Source organism: Diadema setosum, chromosome 13 (assembly GCF_964275005.1).
Source record: "Diadema setosum chromosome 13, eeDiaSeto1, whole genome shotgun sequence".
Lineage (NCBI taxonomy): Eukaryota > Metazoa > Echinodermata > Echinoidea > Diadematoida > Diadematidae > Diadema > Diadema setosum.
The window spans coordinates 10,924,255-10,944,605 of record NC_092697.1 but is presented as its reverse complement, the minus strand read 5'-3'; the positions used below and the strand labels follow the sequence as shown (position 1 = coordinate 10,944,605).

The 20,351-nt window shown below is 41.7% G+C and overlaps 1 protein-coding gene across 1 annotated transcript in view; it reads left to right on the top strand.

The window, feature by feature from the left end:
- LOC140236888 (zinc finger SWIM domain-containing protein 5-like) overlaps positions 1-15,209 on the top strand; it is a 93,814-nt gene extending 78,605 nt beyond the window's left edge. Inside the window, 7 exon segments of the mRNA XM_072316824.1 lie at positions 8,155-8,292; positions 8,923-9,153; positions 10,838-11,149; positions 11,673-11,808; positions 12,648-12,805; positions 13,736-14,525; positions 14,836-15,209. Of these exon segments, the coding sequence (XP_072172925.1) occupies positions 8,155-8,292; positions 8,923-9,153; positions 10,838-11,149; positions 11,673-11,808; positions 12,648-12,805; positions 13,736-14,525; positions 14,836-15,157 (2,087 nt within the window). The 3' untranslated portion in view covers positions 15,158-15,209.
- The last annotated feature ends 5,142 nt before the right edge of the window (positions 15,210-20,351 follow it).

The window sequence follows — 20,351 nt, the reverse complement described above, 5'->3', positions numbered from 1 at the left end:
AACCATCTAAATTTGAATCAAGCGACCTGGTCCATGAATTCCCAGTCATTATCATTTATGTGAACTTGTAGCTTCAGGCAAAAAGTGCAGACTTGGCTGCAAAGCTTGTGTACCAAATGGTAGGGTACGCACACTCGTAGACAGGAGTGGCATACTCCATTCAAACAGAAAAAAAAAAACGCACTCCTCATGAATCAAACAGATTTCTTCTCAATGGAGAAACATCAATTAGAGCAAATTTGTCCATTCCTGCAAAATACCATTCATCGTCCTTTAAAAAAAAAAAAGAAGATAAAAAAAGGCATTGCTGCTTACCCAATAACTGTGGTATACTTTGTGAGACATGAGTGCCCATGTGGTTCTGAACAGGCGATATACAGTATGTCATCACTTAAGGTTTTCCCCTCTCTAACTGTATGTTTGATCCCATGTGCGTATATAACTGTATGTCCATGTGATCACCAAGTTTACTGCCTTCATTCCCCAGTCAATAAATCCGTTATGTCCAGTTCCCTCCAAACGGATCTCGATAGTCTTTGCTACGAGCTGTATGATATAACGCTCCACTGATAGTTCAGCACTTGCATGGAATCTCAAGGTATCATAATTGCTGTTGCCATGGCTACTGCCATACATATCAGCTGTAAGCATCAAAGTCATTGCCATAGCTACTGTGGTAGATGTGACATGTAATAATCACAAATCTCTTGATGAGATAGAACCTTGGAATGGTCTCTGTAATCATTGTATATTGTCACACTCTTTTGAAAACTATCCCCCTTCTCATGAAGAAATATACCCATTTAAAAATTAGCTTTCTTACTAAAAAACAACAAAAAAAATCTTAAAAAAAAAAATCTAGAAAACCAGTCTAGAAAAAACAGACCACAGCCTGGGAGTTAGGCTATACTGATATCATGCACTTCTACTTGAACAAAGTTGCAGCGTATAGCTGATGTGGCTGCTACTACATATCCTCTATATGCATCCTACATATCCTCTTGAGTTATGTATGCATGGGACTTGGGTAGGACTAGTCATTGTGTTCCGGATCACATGGCCAGTGGAAAAAGCTGACGTAATTGTTGGCTTGATCGTCATTCATCTTGAAAGTTAATTCATTAGAAGTCAGCAATTATGCAGAAGGCAGTGTAGCAGGCATAGAGAGATAGAGAAAGAGAGGGAGAGAGGGTGAGAGAGACAGAGGAATGTGAAGAGTGGCATAAAAGTAGAGAAATAAAAGCAAATAAAGTTGGGAATAGAGGAATGAAAGGGAAAGAGAGGGAGAGGGAGAGAGATATAAAGAAGTGAGAGGTAGAGATCAGTGGTGAAACAAAACTGCAATGCCCAGAAAATTTACAGAGAAAATTTTCGTTTTTGGGCGTGTAAGTGCAGGGTGGAAAGCATAGGAACCCATTTTGTACAGTCACACATGGACTGAAAGAATCTCTGAGGATGATGACGGAGTACTGGTAGTGGATCATCTGGTAGAGACCTTGAAGAGTAGTCTGAAAATCATATCAGGGCAATTACCCTCCCCCCCCCCCCCCCATTACCCCCAGGCTAAATGCTGGTTAGTGATAAGGTTCAAGTAAAGATTAGGGTTAGGTTTAGGATTAGAGTTTGGGTTAGGGTTAGGTTTAGGGTTTGAGTTTGGTTAGGATTAAGATTAGGTTCATGATTAGGTTCATGATTAGGATCAGGGTTAGGGATAGGGGAAGGGTCTGGGGTGATTTTCCAGGGGGTATATTTCCTTTAGAACCTCTGAACAAAATGTCAGAGGAAACCAAAACATGTTTCAGCATCACATTGGAGATGGGGAGAACTTGTTGCTTTTTGCAGTTAATACGTGACAGATAATCGAACACCATACACCAAATCAGGAGGGCAAAGACAGAGAGGATGATGATGATGAGGAGGATGAAGAATAGGCATTTGCATAGATGCCAGTAGTGAAGACAGTGGCAGAGAGAACGAGATGGAGGTGGATGGAAGAAAGATTGTAATGGAGATTGGGAGGAGATAGAAGGGGAAATTTACACAGAGAGTGCAGACGAGAGAAATGAATTGCACAACCTTCGATATTGTTTGGCTTTTGTGCGCCACGCTTTTGTCCGTTCACTTCTCGAGTGATTAGACACAACTGTAGCATGAACGCAAACGTCTGGAATATGGTCCATGCTAACACTGACTTCTCCCAGTAATTACTGCTCATTGTTGTGTATGTTAAAACATTTAATAATGGATCGCTTGGCTTTTTTTTTTCTTTCTTTCTTTTCTCTCTCTTTTTCTCTTTTGCTGTTTTTCCCCCCTTCTGTACAGCAAAGCTGAGCAATGCATATTTTGTCTGTCATTACCATCAGAACGAATTTTTGTGCCGTGTAGATGTGACCTGCTGCATACTTCTATTTGCATCAGTGATTAGCGATGACGGGAGGAAAAATAAAGGGCTTCCATAAGTGAAAACAACATGATGAAAATAACACATGAATGAGCAATCACGTTAGTCTATGGGAACTTATGCATGAACGTGATGACATTTTGGGAGTTTTTTGCCATAACGAAGGAGACTCTCTTTCTCTGCCGAACATGAAAATTACTTCTTTTGTTTGCCTGCAGGTTACTGGCAGGCATCGCGACAAAAGACTTTTGTGAAGCAAAAGAGAATTGCAGCTAACTTTTATCATTGCCTTAGTCGTAACAATAATTGGTTTGTGTGCTCCTAGTACTCTTAACAGTAAAGAAATTCAACTTTATGCAAGCCAACTCTAGCCGTGGTTTTGTAGATCAAGGATGCTGCGTGCGTTGATCAAGCTTATGCGAACATATGCTGAAATATCTATTGGAATAGAGACAAGTTAGGCAAAGATTCTTATCTATCAAAAGGGAAGAATGTCTATTACCATGGTAGTTCAATTTGTCTACAAATCAGTGCACTGCCTACCAGTGGTGTTGTATAAGGTACACTGTTTTACATGTTACTATCTGAGTTCGTTATGAAGTGTCCTTTATGACCAATCAGATTGTTACTCCAAAGGGCTAGTAGAATTATTTCAAGAGCCATAGCTATCTGATTTCGTTATAGAGCATACTTGGTGATGCATCAGATTGTTACTTCAAATGTCTAGTATAATTATCTCATGAACAATAGCTATTTTAGTTTATAATGAAGTGTCCTTTATGCTAAATCAGATGGTTACTTCAAATGGCCGGTGAAATTATTTCATGAACCATAGCTATGTCTGTGTGTTCTATCCTGTACCCACGTATGCCCATGTCAAAGAGGTATGAAAGCCATTAACAGTAGAGGGCGTAGGCAGGTTCTGCAACCCTCCTCCCCTCCCCCCCCCCTTCTCCTCGTTCGCCCCTTTGTAACATGGTCACACGATTGGTCAAGTGAAGTGGGCTGCCATCTCGTAAAGTGAACTGCCAGCGCTGCCTCATTACCGCCTGATGCATAATGCCGACTTGTGGCCGGCCGCACGGCCGATCTATGCAGGAGAAGAGGGAGAAAATTGTCTCCCGAGTCGCCGGGATTTATTTGACAAGCCCCTGAATGCAAAACCACTTGTTTTGCAGTCACTTTCCACATTTTCTTCTCTCCCCTTCCTTCTCATTCCTCCTTTTCCTCTCTCTCTCTCTCTCTCTCTCATATTTCCCCCTGCGACTGTCATATATCATGTGCTCTTATGGCTATATATATTAAAGCTGTATGGCTTTCCCACTCGTGTGTCTTTTTTCCTTGGAGTCTATTTGTGGAAAGCGTTGAAAACCATTGGATCCTTTAGCTGTATATTCTTCCCCATACCCTTCATAGCTCTGATGCGGTGATTCATGTAGTCCTTATATTCTAACCCTGTTTAAGGCACTGTTTGAAAATACTTCTTTTATTTATAGCCCTATTTGACAGATGCATAAATGTGGTCTGTACATACATAAATATCTCACAAGAGATGGTGAAGGAAAAATCTTGTGAAATGTAACAGATTAAGCCAATGCAAAACAAACGCACATAGCACATAATCAAATATATCAATGAATAGATATATTTGGAAAACATGCATATATAGATACATATACCATACTTGGAAATGTTTACAGGTGATTCAGTTGATATTGTATATCTCTCTGTCTATCTATCTATCTATCTATCTATATATCAATATATGATTTCTGCTTAATCACCTGTTCCTGTCAATATCCTCTTTTTATGCCAGTGCATGCCCCAGGATATGGAACTCAACGGGAGACTGGTTCCAATCTGCCATTTCATAAGAGGAGAAAATATATTCATAATGAGAAATAGATAGACAGAGAGACAGAGAAAGGGAGAGGGAGATGAGGAAGATATATATAATAGAGACTATATATATTATATATGTTAGATAGAGAGAGAAATATATAGATAGAGAGAGAGAGATTGTGAGAGAGGGAGCAAGGAAATGGAATACCAAGCCCTCCTCTGTGGCATAAAATTGTTATCAATCAAGGCTGGCATATCGTGCACCAATTTGAATATTATGCAGAGAATAACTGAGGCTGTGATGATTTGTGCTGTCAGGCTGAAATCTTTTTTTTCTTCCCCATCTCTCTTTTCCACGGTGTTCAAGTCCGGCCTGACGACAGTCGGTACGCTAGCTGCCTTTTTCTCGCTTTTTCCCCCTCCCTCACTCACACTCTGACAGAGAAATCAGTGTGAATGCGTGGTGTGATATAATCCATTTTACAACAGGCCAAGCCTCAGTGACTACATCCTGTCACTTTCGAAAGTAATGCTCGAGGCAACTTAATATCTGGATTTCCATTCCTTTATTTTATTCCCCCACCCATTTTTTTGTTTGGTATGGGAATACCGGGAATGGGGGTGTTATTGGAAGGGGGAAAGGGGCGGTTTAGTCTCCATTAGATGGCTTTTCAACGTAATAGAATTATGATTCTTGGAATCGGTACGAGGATGATGAAAAATATTTGCGATGATATAATGTTTGCAGGTAAATGTGAGATGTTGTATGTGCTTGTAGAAACCTTTAGCAGCCGTGGAGATTGAGGTTGAAAGTAAAGACTTGAGTTTTTCACCATTTTGTGGCTTCATTTCTTTGTGCCTTGAAGATTTCAGAGCATTAGAATTGTTAGTTGATTCATTATTACCCCTTCCCTCCCCCTAAAAAGGGGGACCTTTATTGCATCTAAAAAATCAGAGCTGTCTCAATCAACATCCTATTTCAGAAACTTCTGTTAATACCATGTCCCATCCATAAGGGTAAGACACAGATCTAAGCAGGATTGAATGTGAGGTCACAGGTTACTAGCAATCATGACTTTTCATCAGTGCCCACTTCATACTTGGAACTCTTGTTTTTTTAAAGAGTGTAATTGCTGATAGACTGGACATCTGTGCTTGTAGCCAGTGTGAATTGGGTATGAGCTTTGTTAATGAACTTGAATCTCTAACACGTCACATACCCCTTTTTGCACAGAATTTTGCAAGGTTGAAGAATAATGTTTCCCGACATCATGTATAAAATCTTGTAGTAATACACCTTTGAGTTTTTGAAGGAAAAAAAAAGAAAGAAAACTAACCCAATATGACTTGAAAATATGCTCCCCTTTTATGCCAAGAACAACAGTTGTATTTTTTTTTTGGGGGGGGGGGGGTGGAGGGGTCAAGATAGATTCACTGGAAATCTTTAGTATTGCTTTCCCTACAATTATAAAGAAGTTTTCAGTTTTATCATTTTAAGGAAAGGTCTGAATTTACCTACCTCTACAATATACCAGCTTATGAATGGAATCTAATTCAGGGTCACAAAAATACAAAAGGGATACACAAATTTTAAAAGATAGAAAGTATGCTTTTTCTTCTACAATGTAAATCGAGAAAATCGGCGAGAGGAATGGGTTGGAGTTAGGAAGACTGGAAGGCAAAAAGATAACAAAGTGGGCTTTCTTTCTAGTGACTGTGGTCAAAAATTGCAGGTGGCATGTAGCTCAACTGAAATGGCTATCCAACAGGCTGGGGATATAGGATGAAAACACTGCGCAGTAGGGCAGGTGTATTCTGTGAATTGGTCGACTTTGAAGTTGCTCCTGGGAGGGAGAGGGAGAGACAGACAGACAGACAGACAGACAGACAAACATGCCAACTGGCAGAGGAGTTAAACATCTTCTTCCACATCATATAATGCACAACATTTTATTGTGCATCAGTACTTCTGTCATGTAACATTCCATTTCAAATTTTCATCAGCATATAATCATGGCAACTTTTCTTTCTTGGTCTAGTGTTCTTCCCATCAGTTTTTTTTTCTCCATTTTTTATTATGAATTATTAGTGGGGAACCTCAAAGGGTCCATTTTCTTTGGTAACAAGAATTTACTGAGAGTTCATAGTCATATGTGAAGTTTTTTTTTTCCCTGTACACCTTCTTCATGTTGATAAGAAAGAAAAAAATAAGAGGAAGAAGAACCATCTATCACAGTTGATACTGTGGATATTGCCTCAAGCATTCATATCATTTTGAGTGTGACTCGTACACTGCTAATGGTAAACTCATTGCTTGTTCATTGTGCGAGTTCTTGTACAGACAGACAGACAGACTAACATGGCTCATTCCCCGACTGTGGAGATTTGTCTCCCCCCTTCTGATCTTGACCCGCTCCGCCCCGTTTGTCACCATGTTACTTTTTGAACTCCCGTGACCTCTACGGGACGACTCCGCTTCCACGGGCGTGCGTCACCTTTTGTAGTCGCCACAATGGCTTTGTTTTGATTGACAGGGATGGGATGGGGTTGGGGTGGGGTGGGGTTGGGGTGGGGTGGGTGGGGGAGGGCTAGAGAGGGATGCTGCGGTTGGTCGTTCGCGAGAGGGCGAGGATTGAGGAGAGGGTATTGAAATGCCGCACACCGGGAGCCGATGGTGGGGGAGGACACTCGGTCGCATCGGAAGACCAGCAAATGTTTATTCACCTGTGTTACTCGATACAAGGAGGGAATTTCGGATGAGTGGGAGGGAAAGAGTGATGGGACAACCAAAAAAAAAAAGGTGGACCGCTGGTATCATTTCGATGCATTGAAGCCTCGTTCCGTGGAATGGTTGGGTGTGTTAGCACAATGCCTTCTCTCGGAGGCGACGGGGAAAAGCGAGATGTGAGGAAAATAGCTTGGTATTTACCTCAGCATGCCATGACTCTTTGCTGTATTCTGAGACCTCTCAGATGCTTTTAGTCCCTAGTCTCACTGTTTGTTGTCTGCTAGCTCCTGTTTGTTCCTGCCCCTCTTTTTCCACCGCTTCATAATAGAGCTTTTAAAGTTATTTTTTCCCCCCTGTGGATGTCTGCCTTTCCATCCATGCTGATCTCTTATTGTTACTTTAGTGTCTTTCCTCAGCTGTCCCCTTCTCGCACATTCTCGCTACTCCAAGTATACTCATGTACACTGTGATGTAAGGTGTTCAAGACCCCACCCCCTTGAGTGTACACCATGCTCTACCTGCATTGTGTTCTGTGTTCTATCTATCCACATGCCTAATAATTATGGTACAGTAAAGACAGTGATACACAGCGTTCTGCGTATGTTAGGCATGTACATTATTGTCAGCAATTAAGATCAGTTTTTGTGACGACAGTAAAACAACTTCAAACAGTGTGGTCATTTCACCACACTACAAATTGACACAGTGATTACAGAGAGGAGTATGATTGTCTTTGCAACCGTAGTGTGCAACTCTTTAATACATAGTCTGACACTGTCAACACTGATAATGTGTGTACACAAAAGAAATGATAGAGTTGTTTGTTACTAGCTGGAGTGCACACAGTGTGTCTTTCTGCCCACAGTGTTGTACTCTTTGGCACAGTGTGAAACAGTGTCATTGCTTTGTGTGCATATTGATTGACCAAATATGCTGTGGGATTCATGCTTTTCTGACAGCTCGCTGTGATATTCCTGTGCTCAAAAATGTTCTTGTCTCTGTAATATGGCATCAAGTATTGTCAACACCCCGAAATCATTCGAAAAACATACGGATGTTCGACTGTGGTGACTTGATACGATTACCAGCAGGGGGCGATGTGGTGTAATAGACACGATATAATAGTTTTGCCAGAGTGGGTGAAAGCGAGAATTCATGAATACAAACCTAATTTCTCTTCCAGAGCATCTACCCACAGCCTGCGCCCGGGTGGATGCCCTGCGCTCCCATGGCTACCCCAAAGAAGCCCTCCGTCTGGCTGTCTCCATCGTAAGATACCTCAAAAAAGTACAGCAGGACCACCTCAAGCAGGCCAAACATGGTAGGTATCCCCCCTCTTTTCTCTTTTCTTATGTGTCATCCAGACCTCAAGTTTATAGTGTGAGTTACATGTAGTAGTTATATGTGAAAGGGTTGTATAAGTTCTCTCAGCTTGTCACAGAAGTACACACATCCTATAAACTGTGCCATTACAACTCAAGAAGTGCTTTCCAGCATAGTTCGATTTCATTTTGGCAGGAGGCAGATGTAGAAACATTTCTTGTTGAAGAATTGCTGGTATTATCAATTGTAGGAACTTTCTCTCATTGAAATTCTCTGTGCAGATGGGCCAAGAAGTTACATTGATTGTACACAACATGTCTTTTCATAATCATTTAAAACTTTATAATAAAAGTGAAAACAGATATTTGTGCGTGCCTGTCATTTTGTAATATTATAGTCCTTGTCTTTATGTTCGTATTTGTTGTTGTTGTTTTTTCATACATGTGTCTGTTGATGTTTTTATTTGTCATTTGTATGTACTTGTACATTTGTACTCAACTTCTTAGCTGATGTCTGGCATAATAGATGGTGATGAAACAAATATACCCAAATTCATGCCCGACACATCTTGTGGTATGAGGTGAAGGTAATTATAATGTTTATTTTTTTGTGCCACGTCTCTTGCCAGGTGCCCGGAAGTCCAAACACAGGAAGTGCTCTCCGCCCAGTATGACAGCCAGCGAGATGTTCTACACCAGCACCGGTGGGAGCGGCACCGGCAGCAGCGGCGGCGGTCTGTGCCGGGATGCCAGCGAGGCGTGGATCGGACACCCCCTGGACCCCATCGGCTGCCTTCTCGACACGTTACTCGAGGCTTCCTCTGCCAACCCTCAGGGGGGCGATGGCGGAGATGGGAGTGGTAAGTCGACATTCTCTTTACTATGTCATATGGTCGGCATGCATACTGGTTGGTGATTGGTCATAACACAGTCATGTGACTATTACAGTGAAGATCGAAATCATTTTATTGTGAGCAGTGTCATTATGTCAGGAAATATACACCAAAAGTAATAAAAAATTTTGACTGGTTGCTGACAGGGCAAGATTTAAATAATGTATGTATCATTTTATGTAGATCCTCTAGTATGACATGCCTTGTCATTCATTGTAATATAACATCCGACAGTCTTTTGGGAGTTATATTTTCCCCTCGAGATAATAGTTTCCCTCAGTGCAATCTCTTACAGAAAATACAACTCCTATGGAGACATCAAAAAGTATATCACATCTCTGCACAGACGATTAATTAATGTTGACAAAACCTATATAGCTGACTCTTGTACAAGCCTTTGTAGCATGGTATTACAGCCATTCCTTCAAGATATTGAATGTCGTTGTTTCATTTGTTACACATGGAGCATCTGCAGTGTGCTGTATGTATTTCCTAAGTCTGTTGATTATGTGTTACTCGTTGTTTTAAAGCAGAACTGTCCCCCTTGAAATGATGAAAGTCACGGTGCCTCAAAGAATAACTGAAAGCTGGCGATGCTTCATGCCAACAGTGCAGCTGCTTAGAATGAGTAGGTGTGTGCCATGCAGCGCTGAAACAGAATCCACCCACTACTGCTGTCTCATCTCAGCACTGATTTGAGGAACATTTTTGTCTCTTTTCTCCCCTTTTTATCTCTCTTTCTCCTGCTCTTTTTTTTTTTTTAGAGTGAGAATAAAAGGGTCTTGTCCAATTTCCAGAGAGGAAGCTAGGTTTAGGAGCCCCAGCTGTTGCGAGGAATCTTTGCAAGAATTCAGAACATTTGAAGGAAATCGACGCGAGCACATATTGATCAGTGGCGTGGCCCCCCGCAGGGAGCCGTGTCCTGGTGGGGATGAGTGGAAAGACGTCAACCACAAGTTGATGGTTTGGGGTTCGGGCTCGTGCAGTTTAAAAAAAGGCACACAAATTGTGCCAATTCACCGGCAGATGTTGCCCAGCACACCATGGGGATGAAACCTCTTTCACTCCATAATCCTACCCCCGATAAAGCACAGATCAAACCGTTTTTCTTTCTTGTTAAAAGAGGATGCTCTATATCTTTCTGGATGTGAGATATATATGCAGATTGCAAACGGAGATAGGGCTTCACACGGCAGAGCCTGCACCCAGCGTATCTGCTACTGGAAATCATCCAAATGGACGTTTATGGGTTTCCAGGAACTGCACACGGCTCCACGGAGGAAACAAAAGGGGGGTGTTCGGCTCTGCGTAGGACAGAGAGGTCGTGTGAATTAGGATCACTACCTGTCTTGTGCAGCCATCCCCACTAGGGTGTGAGGCACACGCTGAAGTACTTAGCGCATTCTGCTCGGCATGTTTTTAGCAATTTCCAGTGACCACTCAGAGTTGTGCCCTTCCGCTACTCCCAAAATAAGTTCTTCCTTCCAGAGGCTAACTCAGTTATAGAGGCCATTGTTTACAAGAAGGTGATAAGAGGGGTTGAGGATGCATGCTGTTTCAGTTCAGTGATCATACCAGGGAGCAGATTGTAAATTGTTTCACTGTGTAAGAACGTTTTTCATGAAAGTCATTCTTTTCATGTCACTCACAGGGATGTCAAGCGGTCCATCCACGAGCAGCTCGTCATCCAACCAGTCGTCTTCGTCGTCGACGAGCCACGCCAACAACAAGTACCGCCATGTGCGGGTGACGGGCTCGCACGACCCGCTCGAGTCCTACCTGACGCTGGCGTACGAGGTGGCGGTGATCGGACTGGGCCAGCAGCGGGTGATGCCCATGGGGCTCTACGCCCAGGACAAGGCGTGTCGGGCGGAGGAGGAGCTCATCACCAGACACAGCGAGATCCTGATGGACCACAACTTGGTGGAGGTTCTCCAGCAGCAGGCCAATACCCTTATGGAAGGTAGGTGTGCCAACCATGCACAGGAGATGTGGCAGTGGCCTAGTGGTTTTTTACTCTGTATTCTAGATCAAACGGTCTCAGATTCAAACCTCTCCATAACATATATTGTTTATGACCTTGACTTTTATATTTTTTCACCATGATCCTTCTTTTTTTTTTGTATTCTAAACGTGTAAATGGGAACTTTGTTTAGGATTCAAGCCCTCCCATGACACCTGAACCATGCATTAGATTGAAGCTACCTCTGTTGATGTAGGCCACAAAGTTAAACATTGGTACACAGTCAATTTGACTTGTCATTTTATAGATGGAATTCTATCCCTTTAGTAAAAAGTAAATATATTGAACAAATATTTTGCTAGGCATGCAATACCTAACATGGGTGCTAATCATTGCAATAACACTCCAAAGATTGTAAATCCAGTTCAAGTCACGTGCATTCTCATGTGATATATGAAACGATTTTGGTCATCATTCCATGCAAAAACAAATCTTTTTCTTCCTTCCCCCCCCCCCCCTACAGGTGGGATGGCTAGCGGTCTTGGGAGCATGGTCCGACCCGAGAGTTTCCCCATGCACACATTTGGCAGATACCTCTTTCAGACGCTGCTTCCATACAATGAGGACCTCGCGTACAAGGTCGGCCTACGCGCAATGAGGTGAGAATGGAATGATCTGACATCCAGAGAGTCATGCGCATGAACGGTTTCATGTGCAGTTTGTCACTATCTGAGTTAGGTCCACTAAGAATGGATTGACAGAATGATCTCAAATTTCAAAAGAGCTTCACCTATTTCTATCTTCTTCTTTTTTTTAGCTCATAATCAAGTATGTGTGGTAATTTGAAATGGTCACTGCAGATTTGGGCAGAAAATGATAGGGGTTAATGGAATGACATATCGTCGCTGGGGTGACAAGACCTCGTATCTCAAAAATGTCAAAATTTTTTTTTTTAGCTTAATGGTCAAATAATGGGTCAAGTGATGTCTTGGCCAAATCCTAACTGTCTTACTCCAAAAATGAAGCCACCATGACATGTCAAAGAGAAGGCTTTCCCATTCACTATAGTGTTTTGGCCGCCATGTTTTTTCGCTCTCCTGAACATTTGACAATTTTGAGATACGAGGTTTTGTCATCCCAGCGACGATATGTGGTTTGCTTTGTGTGTGACATAACATTGTGTAAAGTTACAGAAATAGCACACTTTTTTCCTGTTGTATTTTGTAGCAAGTATACGCTAGCAGTGTCCCAACAGAGGAAATGTGCATACTGGTTAACAGTGTGTGTTCTGCAATTGTGGTAGAAATTAATTCATACAAAATGAAAAGAAAAGGATGAATTGTTTCAAATAAATAATTCTTGCTTTATAAAGTTGTTTTTGTCACAACAAAATTGTTGTTATTGATGTAAATAATGAACTCATTCTTGTTGATGTAAAGGGCAATTTGTCAATCAGTTCCACAAGATCCGCTGTTTCTACTCTGTCTGTAACACTTAGGCTGCCCATCCTAGAGGAAGGGGCATCGGTGGCCGGAGGCCTGACCGCCAGCAGCATGAACGCTGTCCTGATGGGACGCTACCCTCGCTGGTTCGTGCTGGGCCACATCGAGTCGCAGCAGTGCGAGCTCGCCAGCTGCATGATCACGGCCGCCAAAGGTTGGTCTCGAGAGTCAGGGCATACACCATTATTGTGCCACCATGGGTGTGATACTGTATACGCAGAAAACTTCGCAAGGTTTTCACTATCGTGAATTTCACGAGTTGGGTGCTATTCGCGAAATTAAAGACACGCGAAAATAATAACTGTGATACCGATATGAATGTGACGCACATTTATACATTTCTCCGTTCAGCACAGTTCTCCACGATCACGAATGTAACCTCTCGCGAAATCGTCGGGAAGTCCCGATTTGTGAAAATTTAGACTTCCTAATCTTTTGGCATATGCAGTACTATTAACAGATGTGCTGGTTTCTTTACAGCATTCCTTCCAACTCCCCGCTCTGAATCTTTTTGACAGCAGTTCTTTTATTAGAAGTCAGCCGAGAGACATCACAGAAATGTTTGCAAATGACATCTGTGTAATTCAGTGTAGATACGATGATTTCGTGACTTTATAGCTACAATTGTCACTGAACACAATTCAATTCAATTTATTTCTTTTTTCCAATTCAATTCAGATTTTATTTTTCATCCAGCAGAGAGTGAAACAGAGTATAACCAGGGGCGGATCCAGGGAGGACCGCAACCGGCGCACGCCCCCCCCTTTATTTTTTGTTGAAACAAAAGAAATAAAAAGAAAAAAATGGGGGGAGGGGTGCGTGCGCCCCCCCTTTAATTTTGTAAACACGCCCCCTCTTTACGGAATTCCTGGATCCGCCCCTGATAACCATGCGAAAAGCAATCACATTGTTTAATTTCAATCAAAGAAAAAAATATATAATACACTGTGAATCAAATTAAAATACAAATTATGACAAAAATTTACAGTTCAAATTGCTGCATTGCTTCTATACTGCTGCAAGTGTGAAATGTCGGACAGATTTTATTGATGCACGATAATGACTGAAATGTCTTTGCATTTAGATGACCCCCGGCGGTTGCGAACAGTTTTGGAGGCTGCCCAGCGCCACATCCACAGCGCATCGCAACTCTTCAAGCTGGCACAGGATGCGTTCAAGGTGGCGACACCTGTGGATGGGCCAACGCACTGCACGCTGCTGAAGGCGACCTTTGACCTGGGTCTGCACATCATGCGAATGACTTTGGCCAACAACAACTGGCGGCGGAGGGACATGGTGCACTGGATGGTGCGGTGCGCAACCGAGATCGGCATTAGTGCCCTAATCACTGTCATGCAGTCCTGGTACACCCTCTTCTCGCCAACGGAAGCCACGACGATGGTGGCCACGACCGTCATGTCGCCGAACACGGCGGTGCGGCTCAACCTGAACTTCCGGCAGCAGGAGGAGCTGGCGAGGTGCGCACGGAGCGTGGCGCTCCAGTGTGCCGCCAAGGACCCGCCGTCCTGTGCGCTGTGTGCGCTGACCCTCTGCGAGAAGGACAATGTCGCGTTCAAGGCTGCCTACCAGATAGTCGTGGATGCGGCGGCCGGAGCCATGAATTCCCAGCAGCTCTTCACGATAGCACGGTACATGGAGCACCGTGGATACGCCACTCTGGCTTATGACCTGGCCGTGTTGGCGATGCGCAACCTGTCCCTAGGATACAACCAAGACACTCACCCGGCGATAAATGACGTGTACTGGGCTTGCGCCCTCAGCCACTCCTTGGGCAAGGAGCAGCTGAGTAACATCATCCCTCTTGTGGTCAAGAGTGTCCAGTGTGCCTCGGTTCTGGCAGATGTGCTTCACAGGTGAGCCATCAAGAATCTCATTAGTCAGCAGTGATATTGTTGCAGGGTATTTTTGCCAGTTTGCTGATGTCCAGAAGAGCTGATAACATCTCTGTGTATAATACAGGACTCTCTCATGCATTACCTGTCTTACCTATTCAATATTTTTCTAAATCTTGATGCATTTTGAACACAGCTGTGTAAATCACAAATTTTAGCATTGACATGACAACACTGGAGCATGAATTTCAAAACAAAGGGACATCAATGACTACCACTTTGTTACTTTTGGTCACTTATGTCATTACTGTGTTGCTTATCTTTCCTGCAGATGTACCCTCACTGCACCCGGCGTGGGCTGCCCACCAGACGCCAAGCGCCGCTGCATCAAACTCTTGCCATACGACAAAGATCCCATGCGGCAGCTGCTGGACGCTGCCATCGCGGCGTACATCAACACCGCCCACTCGCGGCTCACCCACATCTCGCCACGCCACTACGGCGACTTCATCGAATTCCTGGGCAAGGCGCGTGAGACATTCTACCTGGCGCCCGATGGACACATGCGCTTCACCAAGCTCATAGACGATCTCAAAATCATGTACCGCGGCAAGAAGAAACTTATGCACCTGGTCCGCGAGAGGTTCGGATGACGCTGGGCCCACTTTGAGCCCTACCAAGCCCCTAGACAAGCTGTACTGCAAAGGGACTGTGGGGCATTTGTCTCGCCTGTGTGTGCTTGGTGGGTTTAATCTTACCACAACTGGAGTAGTGAACATACCCCTTCCCTCCAAACAAAACAGAATATATGAATGAATGAAAAGAAAACATGCAAATGGGTGTTTTAGCAGAGCATCTTGTCAAAAAAAACCCCAGAAAATGAAAGGAGTTGTGCAGCATCATCCTAATGATTTGTTTTGTTGTAAGTAGCCCCAGTGTCTTTTTTCTTGCTCATGTTGATGGATGACCAGTGGGCAATGTGTGGACTCTCTGCATGTCCATGTTGATAACTCCCTCTTATCGTGCCATGTGCTCCGAACTGCAGTATTCTACATTGGATGAGTCTCTATGCTGGCGCTGTATGCTACACTCGAGTTGAGCATAGGTGGTCTCAAACCACTAAAGCAAGCTATCTGGCATAGCTTGACAAATAAGAATGAAGGACAAACATATGCATGTCTCGATGCGACTGCTCTACAAGATAAGGTAGACGTACCGATATCACCAAGAAATGGCGATGTCATCATGAACAAAGCCCTGGATGTGTCTGCTGCATGCGTGAATTCCACAGACAGATAGATTATTAATAGACAGTGAATGGATTGAGGGTAAGAATATCTGGCTGGTCCAATGTAGAAATTGGTGTGTGAGTGTGCTTGGGTTAGCCTGTCCCGAGAGAGAATCTTGTGTGGTGGAACCAATCCAGGCATCTATGAATGATGACGTCGTGGCCGCGAAACGCTCTTGGGTGAACAAAGCCATGGGTAGACTCCCCATAGACACTCGCCATAGATTATTTATTGCCAATGATTCAGTAATTTACGAAGACAAGAGAAAAATTGCAATATAGATCTAAATGTATCACTGTGGATGATTTAAATGTGAAGGAATGATTGATAAGTAGCTCTAGACACCAATTTATTAGCTGTATTAACATAAGCTATGTGATCGGAAGTCTACTGAATCCAAACCAAGAAATGTTATTTGCCAATGGACAGGTCAAAGAAAAAAAAAGTCTTTATCTCATCTCATGCTACATTGCCAAAGGTGTGTTATAATTGTGAGTTGTACGTCCGTGGATAAAAAACAAACAAACAAGAAAACAATCCTGCGTATTTATTCAAGGTTGCCAAATGGAGTAGATTATTGCCTCTTTGTGTGTGTGGATCAAGAAGCGAGTGAGAAAGATAGTGTGGCTGTGCGGATGCCACTCAAAAACCAATGCAACTTTGCCCAACCTCTGCCGATGTTAGAAGAAAATTTTTGAATATGAGCGTCCAATATTTCGTAGGCACCATAGGTAAAAGGCAAAGCAAGCGATGCATGTGTTACGTGTGCATCATCTCAGCAAGCAATGCATGTATCATGCCTGTATCAATCGTACAGTGACGCCATCTTGGACATCCCCATATATCCGTAAAAGCAGCAACTATGTGTTTTGATATGTGGGAATGGGTGACAGTATTGAGGAGTTACACTGTAGGGAGTAAGTATGAAATTGTCTCTTGGTATCAAAACAGAGCTAAGCTGACCTGGATTACCTAACCACTGAATAAATGATATATCTTTGTATAGCTCCCCCTGGTGGCGTTCTCAGTTCTGTCACAGTGTATCTTCTTACAGGTTATCTCTTCAGAGATCATGACAGTAAAATCTCAAATAGCACATACCTTTTTTGGGGGGGAAAAATGTGTCAAAATGAAGGGTTGAATGATGAATTTTGAGGAGCCCATGGCTCAACAAGGAATGACAAAATTATGAAGTAAAATGAGAGAATTTGATTCAATTCCACGTACACTAAAGATTACCAACATTCAAACATATATGTACATGGGACGATGCCTTGCTCAGACATGTGCTCTGTTTGTTGTTGTTGTTGTTTTTTCTCAAGAATAAAAATTGTATGATGCCTGATGATGAAAAGTAGTAGTTCCTGGAGGTGATCTCCAAATCTGAGCCTTACCATGACACATCGTTTCTGATGTGAAGTGTTCTCCGACTATGACAGTAAATACGAAGCTTTTGTGAAGGATTTTCTGCCAAGATACCCAGTGCTCTCGGGATTTTTTTTTTTTTTTTAGGGGGGGGGGATGGGGAGGGCTGTAATATGACCCTTGACCCATGGTCAGAAGGGGAGAGGAAGGGCGGTAGCTTCAATCCACTTTACTCAGAGCATTCGTGACGCAACTCGAGTTCCGTAGGGCCTGGGGAACAAGTAGAGAACTTCATAATCTGCGATATAGGGAAACTATTATATGTATATTGTGATGTAAACATGTCCAGCCACAGATGATGTAATGATGGGTATGCTTTCTGCACAGTCATAAAGACCACAATATACATGGCTCAGCTCATAGATGATATAAGAAAATGCATATGCTTAATATCAGGGGGTATTGCTTCACCGTCAGTTTTTGCAGACACATTGCATGGCACTGCTGTAAAGAGTAGGTTTGACGTATGTAAAGTCGACAACCCAGCCCCCCATATCCCCAGTGTATCGGTTTCCATTCATATATGAATTGTAGTCAGAATGGCTTACCTTTATGATATATCTACCTCAGAATGACCTCAAGAGTTTAATGTACATAAGCAATTCAGTAGCCATTGCTTGACTTAGGAGTTGTGATTGCATTATTTAAAAGAAAAAAGACTCCATGATTACTTTGCAGGGATTTTAATTACTACTTCTTTTCTTTTCTTCTTTTTTGATTGAGTGATTTTTTTTTTTTTTTTTTTAAAGAATAGGTACTGATCTGCATAGGTTTACTGGAGAAAGGGTATAATTTTGTGTTGCAGAGAATGAAAGGCCAAATCAGGGAAAATTTGAAGATTTTTTTAGATTTTCTTCTAAAATGTGCATGTGACAGGAAAGAGGTGAACAGTACCATCATTGTTGTCCAAAAACAGAAATTCTCATGAAAGGTACGGAGTGAGTATTTTTTTTTTTTTCAGGAATGATTCTTCTTTGGAGGTTGCCCATCGCAGAAATATTCGCAAGCAAAATTTGTTGCAGCCATTAAAGTAAAATATCTAAGTGTATGTTAGCTTGTATGCAAGAGATTTGCTTTCTATTCCTTTGATCTCACTCATATTTCTTTTCATTTTTAGTCTCTATCTCTCTACACTCACCCAGGATCTATTCTGTTCCCTCTCTATCTTCTTATCTGTCTACCAAATCTTTCTTTCTTTCTTTCTTTCTTTCTTTCTTTCTTTCTTTCTTTCTTTCGTTCTTGTACCTGTCTTTCTCTTATATTCCTTTGTTTATCTCTTGCTGCATACAACTTTAGGACCACAAAAATGTGAAATATGTCTGGTAATATTTATGAATGTGTTGATATACAAAGTAGGAACCCCCAAATCCCTTATCTACATGCTGCATTGCAAGATGCCGAAATGACGCTGCGTTATCTTGCGAAGTAACAAGCGAGTAGAAATTTCAAGGAAAGAGAGAGTGAGAGAAAACACGGGTGTTAAAATGTCACATTTCTGAGCTGTAATATATTTATTTATCATGGTTAGTGAAACTCTGGAGCTGTAGTCTTTGCTTAAGTCTGGAGTACTTTTTTTTTGTGTCTATGTTGCACGAAGCAGTCATTGTCACACCATTGCACATTGGATTATGAAGTGCGCAAATCATGTTTTGAGTTCAGTTGATGTCGTGTTCCCTTTAATGTTAGTTCAGTGTGTTACCACTTTTTTCTTTTCACCCAGTACCTGAAATTGTAGTGTTACCTGAAATTGTGTATGTAAATGTTCTGAGACTTTTTTTTTCCAGAAGGAAAATATTTCAGTTTTTTTTTTCTTTTTTTTCCCCCCCAAGGAGCATCTAATCTTCTACAAGTTAGGTGACTGTTTATTTAGCTGATGTTGGAAAAGTTTTCTGTGTTATCTTTTATTCATTTTTTTTCACTCTTCTTTTTGTTGTTGTTGTTACTGTGTTGTGTATGTGTGCACAGTGCTGGTAAAGTCCCAACACTCTGTGAGAAGTGAATCTCTTCAATCTAGAGATCAAATCTGCCGAAATTCAAAGGTGATCTCATCAAAATAAGTTTTATGTGACCGTGATTGTGATTGAAAAGTGCTTTATCGAGGGAAAAAAAAAACTCAAGATGACAAGTGGTTAAAGTGTGTTTGTCGATAATGCATAGATTGCTCAATTCATTTGTTTTTTTTGTGTGAACCAACGTTTTGTATCATGTTAAGATATGGACATCAGTGTTGTGTTATGTTTCTGCCACCACGATTGGATACTAGTGGAAGTGCCAATATTTTGTGACTGTTTGTCAGTTATTTCTATTATTATTTGGTTGTTTCTTTTGTTTGTTAAAAGACAAGAAAAGAAAAAACAGGTGCTATTTTTATGTAAACTTATAGGGAGTCACGTGCAAGGAATATTTCTGTACAAAACAAAAATCTAATCAACATTTCAGAGTTGTTTCTCGTTTTTTTGTTTTGTTTTTTTTTTTGTTTCTCGTGATGTGTAAAATCATGTACAGACTAGCCAGCTGTAAGATAATAGAGAAGTTTCTAATGTCATGTGTATTTTAAGAGTTTGTTACATTTTGTTTGTTCTATTGTTATTTTCTTTCTTCTCCTCGTTGTGTTGCCATGTGCAACTGTGTGTTGTGCTGTTCCGGACAGATCTTGAATTCAATGTTTGTTTATCTTTTCAGTTGTAGCAAAGAAATATGAAAGAAAGGAAAAAATTACTGAAAAGTTTTTCCAAATATTACAACTTGCTGCCATAATCATAATCATGTGATGCCAGAGTCAGTTAAACTGTACAAACATTATGACTTTCACCTCTACATTTTTTTTTTTCAGTTGGAGTTCCAATTTGCCACTCACATTCATTTACTACTGCTAGATATGTCTTCACTATTTGTATTCTGCCATTTTTTCCTTGTTTTTTTTTTTTTTTATTTGTCTTGTTTTGTTCATGTGATGGGTGAACTCGTTCTAACATGTGTAGTGTAGGTTTGAGCTGATAAACATGTGGCACATGTCAACTTAATTGAGTATGTTTAATACTTCACATCCCATATTTGGCATCCTAAAAGCTTTTGTTTTTGTTTTTTTTCCAAGCATTTCATTTATTTTTCTTTTGAACACAACTAAATGAAT